At 38.6% G+C, this 12,065-nt stretch overlaps 1 protein-coding gene across 7 annotated transcripts in view; it reads right to left on the bottom strand.

The window, feature by feature from the left end:
• TOPAZ1 (testis and ovary specific TOPAZ 1) overlaps positions 1 to 11,097 on the bottom strand; it is a 100,997-nt gene extending 89,900 nt beyond the window's left edge. For 2 of the 7 annotated variants that reach the window (XM_019418535.2, XM_053904139.1), the window contains exons 1-3: positions 10,753 to 11,097; positions 10,122 to 10,183; positions 7,720 to 9,797 (exon numbers count right to left, since the gene is read on the bottom strand). In XM_019418535.2, the coding sequence (XP_019274080.2) occupies positions 7,720 to 9,797; positions 10,122 to 10,183; positions 10,753 to 10,963 (2,351 nt within the window). In that variant the 5' untranslated portion in view covers positions 10,964 to 11,097. Of the gene's footprint in view, positions 1 to 7,719; positions 10,184 to 10,752 lie in introns of all 7 variants that reach the window. The other 5 variants (XM_019418537.2, XM_019418536.2, XM_019418538.2 and 2 more) reach the window with 5 other exon arrangements.
• Positions 11,098 to 12,065: the final 968 nt, after the last annotated feature.

Below are 12,065 nucleotides of genomic sequence, written 5' to 3'. Positions count from 1 at the left end.
AGGATAAACAGAGAGTTCAGGGAGAATTAGCCAGGAGCTCATTACAATAATCTAGGAGAAAGATGAATAAGATAGCAGCAGTGAGAATGAGAGGAAGGAAAAACTGTGAGAGATTAAAGTAATAGCATGAATACAATTAAGTGTCTCAATAAATACACAAGAACTGAAGGATGTTTTTGCAGTTTCTAATTATCCTGAAAGTTACATTCTCACATAGGTATAGCTCCAGACACATAGGAGGTTATATCTGCAAACAAAACAAAAACCATAAACAGGCATATAGCAAGTATACTGCTTTAATTTCAACTTCAAAGTACTATATTAAAATAGTATTTTTAATATTGCTGGTATAGCTTATAAGCATGAGAAACTTTTTACTATGAATAACTAGCTCACAGGAAGGTAAAACTGTACATGCTGCTCTTGTTAGAAGTAATTTAATTTTGTTTTGAAGATGAGAAACACAAAGAAATTAAATTCATCTAAACTACAAAAATAATAAAGCAACACTGTAATGCACATAAATATTTTACAGTTTTGTACTGCTGTAATGAAAAGGCACAGCTCTCCCTTGATGGAGTGGGAAGGTTCAAAAATGAAGGGGAGGATGAGGAAAGGAGAGAAACGAACAGACTTGAGTGAAGCTATAGAAGTACAGAGAAGCAAAAGAGATTTGAGCAACAAGGAGAGGGGAGTAAAACTGAAGAACGACATGGATGACATCAAGTTTATCCTCCAACCACAGCATTTTATAAGGGAGTGATGAAGTTTAATAGGTTCCACCCAGGACTTGTTTTGTTTTTTTTTTATAAAACAAAATTTAATACAAAATATGATACTACATCTCTCATAGTAGGGAAAATATTGTTTTTATAAATCTGTTTCACACACTCACAAGTATGTACTGGATTGTAATGCAAAATGTACCTTTGCTATGGGTAACTGACAAAAAGTTGAGCAGGACTGCTCTAGAATTATTACTACCAGAACAAGTCTGAAAACTATGCCCAAGAAAAATTCAAAATGTTATTGCTTTCTTCTGAGATGTTAACTAGCTGACTTGAGGTCAGTGTTCACTTATTTACACATTCACATACTGCTTCTAAATAGGGCCGCTACAAATTTACTGAGGCAATTTTTCTGTAGATAGCAGTGGCCAAAAGCAGAGAAATATTATAGTATCCAGTTCATTGGGCCAGAGGTTGCCTGGCCTGATGCCCTGGTGTGAGGTGCTAGGTCTCTTGCTACTACAAATGAGTATTCCATAAAGTACAATATCATATATTCTGGCAAAGACAAAAAAAAACAATGGTTTATGTGACCCAAAAGAGAAAAAAGTAAAAATAAGAATGACACTTCTTCAAACTGCCCCACCGCCACTTTAGAGAGGAAATGACGGAGAAAAGAGATGAAAAGTAGATTAATGTTCTGTGGCAATCTGTAGAGTAATCAAATTAAAGTCTTACAAATAACTAAAATGGCCCTGTTCTAGCAGGCTGTTTTGGGCTGAGGAGCAAACTTCAGAGCAAGCTACCCTGGGTTCAGATCCAGGCCTTACTAACTTACTAGCTGTGTGTCCTTTGGAAAATTAAACACTTTGATTCAATTTTAAGGAGGGCTAGTTTTGGAGAAACTGAACAGACATTTTTCCTAAGAAGACTCAGAGATGGCCAATGAACACATGAAAAGATGCTCAATACCACTAGTCATCAGAAAGGTGCAAATCAAAATCACTTCATACCTGTCAGAATGGCTAAAATAAGTAACACAAGAAATAACAAGTGTTAGTGAGGATGTGGAGAAAAAGGAACGCTTGTACAATGCTGGTGCAACCACTGTGGAAAATAGTATGGAGGTTCCTCAAAAAATTAAAAATAGAAGTACATTATGACTCAATAATTGTACTACTGAAAGAAAATGAAAATACCAATATATGCACCTCTATGTTTACTGCAGCATTACTTACATTAGCCAAGATAAGGAAGCACCCTAAGTGTCCATCGATAGATGAATGGATAAAGATGTAGTGTATACACACAGGAATATTACATAGCACTAAAAAAAAAAAAAAAGGAAGAGGTCATACTATTTGCAACAACATGGATGGACCTACAGGGTATTATGCTAAATGAAATCAGTCAGACTGAGGAAGACAAATACTATATGATTTCACTCGTATGTGGAATCTAAAAAACAAATGAATAAACAAAAAGCAGAATGAAACCTATAAAGAATGAACTGATGATTGCTACCGGGAAGGGAGGTATGGGAATGGAAAAAGTGGGTTAAGGAGAATAGGAGATACAGGATTCTAGTTATGGAGTGAAAAATTCATGGGAAGAAAAGGCACAACATAGGAAATATAGTCAATGATATTGTAATACTATTGTAAGGTGACAGATGGTAGTTAAACTTGTGGTGAGCATAGCATAAGGTACAGAGATAGTGAGTCACTACACTGTATACCTGAAACTAATACAACATTGTATGTCAACTGGACTTAAAAAAGAATTAAAATAAAAAGGGCCAGTTTCAACCTCAGAATTATTCTACTAAATAAAATAATGTAAGTGATGTATCTAGCACAGGGTAGACACCAAATATCAGTTCTGACAATTCAGTGTAAAATTTTGCACTATAGAGTGTCTCAGATATTCAGTGGAAAGGCAGAATGGAGCAACATAAGCTTCTTAAAAGACAGGCTACAGAATCTAAATATACAGGGAGAGAAAGAATGTCTTCTGAATCATCTGAACAACCTTGGTGTCAGGCATTTTTCCCTCTAGAAGTTTGTGTTTATTATTACCAGCTCCAGAAGGTACAATGCTCTTTATGGATTTAAATCCAATTTGCAAAGGTGGTGTAACTGGTCCTCATTGATCACCAGCATTAGTCCTGTCCTGGTGACTTCAATTTCTGATGCTCAACTTTCCAACCATCTTAATCTGGCATCACCCTATTTATCCAGTTTTATTTCCCAGTACTCATCAACATCTATTTGCTTTAGAAAGAAAGGATTCACTGTCTTCATTTACATATATTCTAATCTAGATGCTTGAGGCACAGCCTACTATGACAGAAATTTAAAGTTTAATTCTCTCCCTTCCCTCAAAGTATGAGGGACTGGGCTTGCAAAGGTAAATGAGACATGGAAACTTCCTACTCTCAAGAAGTCCAACAGTTTAATAGGCAAGAGACATGTAAGCTATTACTATCATAACATCAGTGCCATAATTGTGATAGGAAAAGGTGCTATGGGAACAGAAAGGGCTCCTAACTCTACCTGAAAGAGTCAGGAAATGCTTCATAATCTGCCCTCTACAACCATATTCATATTTACCTTTACCTTATGCCTACCTTTTCTTCATTAATTTTCTTCCCCCACCAATTTTTTTTTCCTTCTTCCCCTTTATTAAATCTAAATCAATCCAAATTTCAAGGATCAGTACAAATTCTGACTTTTCCAAGATACCTTTTCATCCCTCTTTTCTAAACTACTAGTATTTCTTAGTACTTGTTTATGTATTTTTGTTTCAGGCACATTGATTTTTCCTCCATACCTACACAGCAATTCCCTCGAATGCTTGGCAGATTCTTAAAATCTCAATGATCCACTGTATGATATCACTCAACTTATATCTTAGAATATAATAAAATTGTGATTGAAGATAATCCTACGTTCTAGGTCAGCACTATTATAGACAATCTCAGGCTAATGTATTTACAGGCTAATTCAAAAGTTTTATCGTTGTCAAAAATTATGCATTACCAAGCTCATCAGTTCAAGTGTTAGTGGATTAGTTCCAATATGCTTCTGATAATTTGGGTTTTAAAATGAACTCTATCCATTGTAGAGATCAAAAATGAATAAGCATTCTAACATAACTTACACATCTTACAAATTCTCCCTAACCAAGTCTGAGAACACTTCCTCCAACAACTGAATCAATTCAGGTTTGACTATGTTTTAACAGTAAGAAGCAGTCCAGAGCTTCTGACAGTATCTGCCCTAACCCTCCCATACTTTTTTTTTAAAATTATTTAAAAAAAAAACCTTTTCTTAGTGTTTATTTTTTGAGAGACAGAGTAAGAGTGGGGGAGGGGCAGAGAGAGAAAGGGAGACACAGAATCTGAAGCAAACTCCAGGCTCTGAGCTGTCAGCACAGCAGCGCCTGACGCAGGGCTTGAACCCATGAACCACGAGATCATTACCTGAGCCGAAGTTGGCCACTTAACTGACTGAGCCAGTCAGACGCCCCCTAACCCTCCCATCGTTAAGTTCTGTTCCTGTAAAATACAAACACGGTCTAACAGGCTTCAACCTCTTAGTGTCTTAGAGGAAAAAGTAGTATATGAACCAAAAACTGGTTGATGAAAGGGACAGTTTTGAAATTTGAAATTATATTTTAAGCTTCATTTAGTTCTAGAATCATTAACAACTTTGTGTCCAACTATTAGCAGACCGTCTGTTTATCATACCTCCATTTTTCCCCGTTAAGGTTGATCCTAGCACTGTGGATGATTATAAAACGGGTATTTCTATTGCAGAAAAAATATTAAAATAACTACTGAGGGGACACCCGGGTGGCTCAGTTAGTTGAGTGTCTGACTCTTGATATCAGCTCAAGTCATGATCCCAGGGTCATGGGAATGAGCCACACATTCGGGTTTGCACTGAGCATGAAGCCTGCTTAAGATTTGCTCTCCCTCTCTCTCTCTTTCCCTCTGCCCCTTTCCCCGGCTCACACTTTCTCTAAAAAAGTAAAATCAAATTAAAAAAAATACAATACAATAAATAACAACTGAGGAAATTTTCAAGTTTACTTGAAGACCAAAATTTCAGAAGGAGATATGAAAAAAAAAAGCCAATAAAAGTATAATTGGCACTTTTGAAATAAAGGGAAATGAGGTTCAAAGACAATCAGAAAAATTATCTGAAGTAAATTTGATACTGCAAACCAAAATGGTTCACCTTGTCCAGGAAAAACTGACACATAATTACCAATCCCAAGACAGAAAGTAAGAGAAACAACTGATAGCTGATAGGAGGAAGACGAAGTGGAAAGGGAGGAGGAGGAGTGGGGGAAGGGCTAGGAGGAAAAGGCAGCAGTGGCAGTTGAGAGAGGAATGATGGGAGAATTAGGTTTGGCTTCAGACTTCACAACGAAGTCAGAAAGCAGGCTGGAATGACCATACAGTTGTAAAGAGGAAAAACATAAACTGAAAATTTTATACCCAATTTTGCCTACACAATAGTTGTTCTTATGTATCCAAGATCTTAAAGAACACAGCAATCATGAACTCTTCTTGAAAAAAACTGCTCTGAAATCTATCCAACTAAGAAATGAATCAAAATAGCCAAAGCAGAGGAAAGTACAAAGAATAATGGTAGGGACTGAATCAATTTAAATATATAACTTAAGAGAGTCTTTGGGAATTCAGATTACTGAAGAAAATGTAAATGACACAAAGCTTAGCAATATAAAACATTTTTTTAAAACACAAAAGTTGGGGGCAACACTGGTAGAAAAGCCAAAGTGTACAGTTATGCTCATCTTTCATGTTTGGAAAGCAAATGCTGCTGTCTGAAGTTAGAACATAATTTTTAAAAGGCATGATAAAATTCAAGCTATTAAATATCTCTTATTAACTTTAGAGAGAGACTTTTCGAAACTAATCTCTTGTGATACAGAAGTATATTGTTTCAGCAATCCCTTTAGCTTCATTTTAGTTCCCCTTCCCCTCAATCAAGAATAAATAAAATTAAATATTTTTACTAAAAAATAACAATATAATTTTTCTAAAATATGTCTATGCATATGCCTAAATAGATGTCTGAAATGATGACTACAAATTGTTAGCAATTGATTTGTTATTTTGGATGGTAGGATTACCCCCCTTTTATACTTTTAATGTAATGAACATGTATCACTTTTTTCAAAATCAGCCATTATTCTAAAAAAAAGAATAGAAAACAAACTTCCTAACAATTCACATTTCTTTCTACCTTTGGTGGTAGCTTACTGTCAACATCTTATTAGCTAATGGAGATGTCTGCTCTATTTAAATGCAGGATTTGCTCTAATTTCCCTTTGTATTCCTCAAAAGAAGTGTGGTATACCAAGAGTTAAAATCACCTTCATTAACTACCTCCTTTTGAACCCTTACTCCTCACTCAGTGCCATGCTAAAACCAAAATCTCCTCTTTGATTTAACCCACACAATCCAGAAGCAAGTATCTTCCCCTTTAACAGATAAGGTAAAATAATTTGCCTAAAAGGTCCCATAGCTGATAGGCGGCAAGAAGATTAAAAACCGATAAAGACTATAAAGGTCAAGTTCTTAATCATTAAATTTTTTCTTTTTTTAGCACTAATTCTAAAGTAAGACAGGCCTCAGTTCATAGCCAGATTATGTTATTAGCAGTGTGACCCTAGACAAGTGACAACTTGTCATCTTTCTTTTTCCATCTTTGAAATGGGCAAACTATCATCCTATCTCATTATACTGCTAAAAATACATAATAAAGCTTAGTCTTCCATTTGGCAAACAGAAAGTACTCTATTTGATAAGTTAAAAGCTCTTGAGGGGCGCCTGGGTGGCTCAGTCGGTTGGGCGACCGACTTCGGCTCAGGTCATGATCTCGCAGTTTGTGAGTTCGGGCCCCGCGCTGGGCTCTGTACTGACAGCTCGGAGCCTGGAGCATGCTTCGGATTCTGTGTCTCCCCCCTCTCTCTAACCCTCCCCTGCTCATGCTCTGTGTCTGTCTCTCAATAATAAATAAACATTAAAAAAAAAATTAAAAAAAAAGTTCTTGGAACACTAAAAACATCAAGAATATATCACAAAAATAACTATAAGTAAAATGTATAAATACCAAAGAGATTTAAGTAATGTAACACTGAATCTTAGTGGAAAGGGTTTTCATGTTTCCTTTTGAGTCTGTTCACAAAACACTGCATTATTCAAGTGTTGTAACGTATAGATTAGAGCTTGAAGAATCATAAAAATTTAGTAAAATATGACATAACATAAAATAAAATTTGGATCAACCAGAATAGACCAAATTCCTGAGCATGAAGGTTACTACTTGGTTCCATTTACAGTTGCCTTAGGCAAAACTGCCCTCTTTGGGGACTAAACCATCATTTAAAACCATCACCTTAAAAGTAGAACCATGAGAAAAATTTTACGCCATTTTCTTCTGAAAAGTGGTTTAACTTTTGATTCTACTCTCAAGTCCTAAATATGTCAAATAAACCTTTCCAAGGTTTCTGTGTTCCTTGAAAAATGAATTTTTTATCTAATAAGGAAGACACAGAAAATGGGTTAAAATGTACAGTACTGTTCTTAGTAACTTGGCTGAAATAAAAGTATATCTGCATATTTGTAATAATTTAAGAACATAGGAAAATAAATTTAATTGACTTTTGAAAGCATCAGTGTCAGAAATTTACAAATCACCATTTTAAATTCTGAACTGCTAATGTGCCCATAATATCCAAAATAGAATTGCTTTATTTTGACTCTAAATTTTAGCATAATGACATTTCCAGGTTTCAGCAGTAATGTGTTATATTACATTTAGTAAATAACTGTATTAAAAACATAATGGAGTTTCAATGATCACTGAATAAATCAGTGATACCTAAGAGCAGAAAGTGCTTTTGAAACCCCCAACAATAATCTGCACCAAAAGGCATACTTTAACATGCATACCTCAAGTCATCGCTTGTTTCTTTTTTTTCTGGAAGTTCCACGTGCTTAGAGTCTGTTGATTGGTGCTCTTCGGCAACAATGGGATCCTGGCTTATCATAGGGACCTCTGAAGTAAATGAGAGCTCCCCTTCATTGGAGACCCCAAAGAGATCTGGGTCATCTTGAATGACATCAATTAAGAGGACATCATCTTCATATGCTTTCAGAATATCTGGAAACCCCATTTTAATTTCTGAAAAGTTCTTAGTCATTTCTCTACCACTAACTTCAGAGAAAACTGGTTTGAATGTTTCTTGTTTATTAGAGAAGGCACAACTTTTCTCCATACACCCAAGATCACAAGAAAAACTATTTCTTTCAATTGTGAGAGAAACAGCTTCCTTATTAGAAATAATATTGCCTGGTTCAGAGATGCAGTTAGATGGTTTAGTATCATTGCTTTCCTTTAAAAAGTTTGGAGAAATACCACAGGAATTCTTACACATGCATGAGTCAGAATCAGCTTGCACTGGAGTTACACTATTTTGTATACTCAAAGACTGAGGTCCTGATGTTACTGTGGAGACATTTTCTTTACTCCTACTTTGTCTTACCTCTGCTCCAGATAAATTGTCAAGAAGTTCTAGGGGACTATATGCATCTCTCTCTGATGACCTGGCATTTATTTCTTTTCTTTTTTCTGTTTTATTCTTAAGTAATGGAATTTTAAAATTAGTCAGTCTTCCTGTGTTCAATATTTTAACCAAGTCTGGAACCACAAGTGTTTGCTTAGCAATGCATGCTTTTCGATGAATCGTTTTGCCTAGAGAGTTATTTGCTTCCTGGCCATCCTGTGAAGCCACTGTCAAATTAAGTTTTGTTAAATTCCCTCTATCTTTTTTTTTACTTCCTGTTAAGTTTTGAGTCACATTAGTTAGCGGAGTATCTTCATCAGTATTAGAAACTACCTCTGACCCACTTCTGCTCCATTCCTCTGACTTCATCTTTTTACCATCATCAATTGTAGGTTCCTTTATAATCGTCAAAGTAGGTTCTACTGCAGAGACTGAAGACAAACAACTTAAATTAGAATTCAATTTTTCTTTGCTTGAAGATTCACCATTTGTTTTTGTTATGGTACTCTGTAATGATAATTTAGAATCAATTAAGTGAGTTTGATTTGTTTGGTGTTTAAGAAAATCATCTTGCCTAAAACTTTGCTGAGACCCAGGAAGAAAGTTATTTGAATCTGGCAAGGAAGACTTTTTCCAACACTGGGCAGATATTCTAGCACATGAATAACAAGGCCAAGTTCTTTTACCAGTCATCGGTATTGTTCTGTGACAGCCTGACTTCGATTCTTCAGCTTCATTTCTCAAGTCTTCCCGTGAAGATCTCTTTTCAGTAAGATGGCAATCACTAGATAATTTCACTACTGAGCTTTGCATTGACTTAAAATACTCTTCCGGCTCCATGCCTTTAAATCCTAAGGGCTCTGAAGTGTTCTTTGTTTCTTCTTCCACAAGTGGCTCAAGGGTTTTCTGAAACATAGCATTTACATGATGTTCAGGACTTGTATTTTTTCCTATTTCTGGAAGACTTAATAAATGATCCATTGGGGAGAGTGTATTATGGTTTACTTTTCTCAAAACTTTTAAAGGACTTTTTTTAGCCTCTAAAGTCTCTGCTCCTTTGCCCTCAGCACCTGTTTGGTTGTCTTGTAACACCAATTCAGATTTGTTATACACATTACAGCAGTTCATCTCAATAACCATTTCATCTCCTTTTTCAGACACTTTCATCCTTTTCCTGGGTTTTCTCCCAATATTGTTCTCCTCTATTGAATATTTATTTTTTTCATTTTGAAGGCAGGAAAGCAAGCCATTAATTTTACTTTGGTGTAAATCAGCTTCTTCAAATAATAACCTATTTACTCCCATTAAGTGTTCTTCAGTCTGTAAGAGCTGGGGAATATTATTTGTGTCACTCTTATCTGCAAGACTCCTGAGGTTTTCTTTCTTTAACTTCGAGGAATTTTCTGGAACGTGCATACATCCACCATCAGGTTTATATGCAAGGTTATTTCCATCATTACAACCCTTGGAATGGGGGAAAAAATTGTAATCATGTAACTTTAAAACGGAATTATTTTCTACTCCAGGTGACAAGCTGTTACAAGAATATTTTGGAGTATTCTTGTACAGGTCATCTTGGAATTCAACCTTAATATTTTGTGTAGCCTTATTGTCAGTTATTTTGAGAGGAGGGCTCTCTAAGCTTTTAAGTTTTTTAATTTGAATTCTTCTTTTAATACCTTCTACCAAACTCTCCTTACCCAAAGACTGCAAGAAAGCCATACTTTGAACTTCACTGCACTCCACTGTTTGGAAAGATTCCAAACTGGTTAATGATTCCTTTCTTACCAGGTCAATCCCTGGCTGTGGATCATCACTTGAAGCTTCAGTGACTTTTCTTTTTTCCTTGGCTGATCAAAACAACAAAACATACCAGAAAAGATTTTTATATTGAGGAGGAAAAAGCAACACCACTTAAAATAAAAAACTGTGAAGCCATCCACATTTATTTCCCTGAATAGCTAGCTGTATGGGAATACACTTCTGTTTTCAAATGAAAAACCTAATTTCCGCTAAGGAACTCCATACAAACCCGTATAAATTCCAAGCCAGCTGAATAATCGCTAGCATCAACATCACTTCACAGTAGCCAAAAGGGACCACTAATAGGAATTCCTCTGAAAGTAATTCTGACCAAGGGCTCCCGGTCAATCACGCGCATCGATAAAGCTCAATGCAAATTCAAGTTACACACTCGTGTGAAACAACACGGGGGCAGGCTGAGATGCAAACGCTAGAATGCGGGCGATCTAGGAGGCCTCTCTCACTGGTCCTCCCGGCTGCAAGGGGAGCTCCGCCTCCTTCGCTGCTTCTAAGGCTAAGCCCCGAGGGTCTGAGCGGCCCGAAGCCCCCCACCCCCGCCAACCCTGGCCCTCCTCCCGCCGCCTCACCTCGGCCTTCCCAGTCCCATACGCCTCACCCTCACCCGACTTGTCACTTTCCACCTCTTCTCTCCCAGACGCTCGGGCCACCATTCTCCTCTTCTGCCTGCTCTCCTCGCGTCCCGTGGCCTCAGGGCCACAACTTCCCGCTGCGCCTGGCCCTGGCCGCCGGCCTCGCTTCCTCAGGCCTCGCGCGTCGCCTTCCCGCCCGGGGGCCGCCGCGGGGCCCGAGGGCAGCGGCGGCCGCATCCGCCCTAGGCGGCCAGCCCAGTCCACGGCCAAGGCCCACCGAGGCCTGCCGCACCCACTCACAGGAGCCCACCAGCCGCGCGAAGGCCGCCCCCGCCGCGGAGCTCCTACCGCCCTCAGCCCCGCTCCGGGCCGCCCGCCTGCAGTCTGGATCCGGGGCGGAAGCGGAAGTGGGGCCCGCGCTACCCCCCGGGCAGGACGGGCGGGGCCCAACGGGCGGAAGTGCCCCAAGCAGGTGCGGCCTACGCGTGAGGGCCTCGTTGCCTGGGTCTGTGGCCCGAGTCGCCTTCCTAGGCCGGAACCTCCAGCAGCCGCTGGGGGCCCTTTCTCTCGCCTGCTGCCCCTCCTGACTAGCCACTGGCAAAGATGAGTGTCAGCCAGTGGCTTCTAACCGTCCCGTCCTCTGGGGTCCCGTTCCTTCAGCCTTCTCAATATAGTCACCCACATACCGTATAGACACCTCAAGCTCCAGATGTGCAAAACTGAGCTTAGTCCTTCCTCGACAAGCTTCCTCCTCCTGTGTTGGTGGATGTGCCACTGTCCACCCATTTGTGTAAGCCGAGAATCTAGAAACGATCAGAGACCACTTCTTTCCACTTCTGTCGCCACAGCCACATTCATTACATCTGCTTGATTCTACTTCCTGTGTTTGTCAGCCACTCTCTCTGCTCTTTGCCATTACTTTGGGCCTGGCTCTCAGAATTTGACCCACGGCATCAGCCTCCTAAATTGTATTCATGCCTCTGTCCTTATGTAACCAAACCAACCTTGAGTTTGCTACTTGGTGAGCCAGAAACTGCACCAGGTTGAGTTGTCACGCAAAGAAAAGTTCATTTGCAGCAAATAAGGAGATAATAGGGAGTGGCTTCCAAAGCCATGACTCCAAGAACATGGGTGAATGGGTTCCTCTCATTTAGGGTTAAGTTGCATATTTAGATAGGGAAGCCTTGTCATCATATGTAGGGTAGGTAGAAGTTGTCCATGTGCCTTAAGGAAACATGCCTATACATACGTTGTTTGTTATATAAATGAGGCTGAGGATCCTTCTGGGGTTGAGATTTTATTTATTTATTTATTTATTTATTTTTTAATGTTTATTATT

This window comes from Panthera pardus, unplaced genomic scaffold (assembly GCF_024362965.1).
Source record: "Panthera pardus isolate Hobbes unplaced genomic scaffold, ASM2436296v1 HiC_scaffold_16, whole genome shotgun sequence".
Lineage (NCBI taxonomy): Eukaryota > Metazoa > Chordata > Mammalia > Carnivora > Felidae > Panthera > Panthera pardus.
This window is presented reverse-complemented; position numbering and strand designations above follow the sequence as displayed.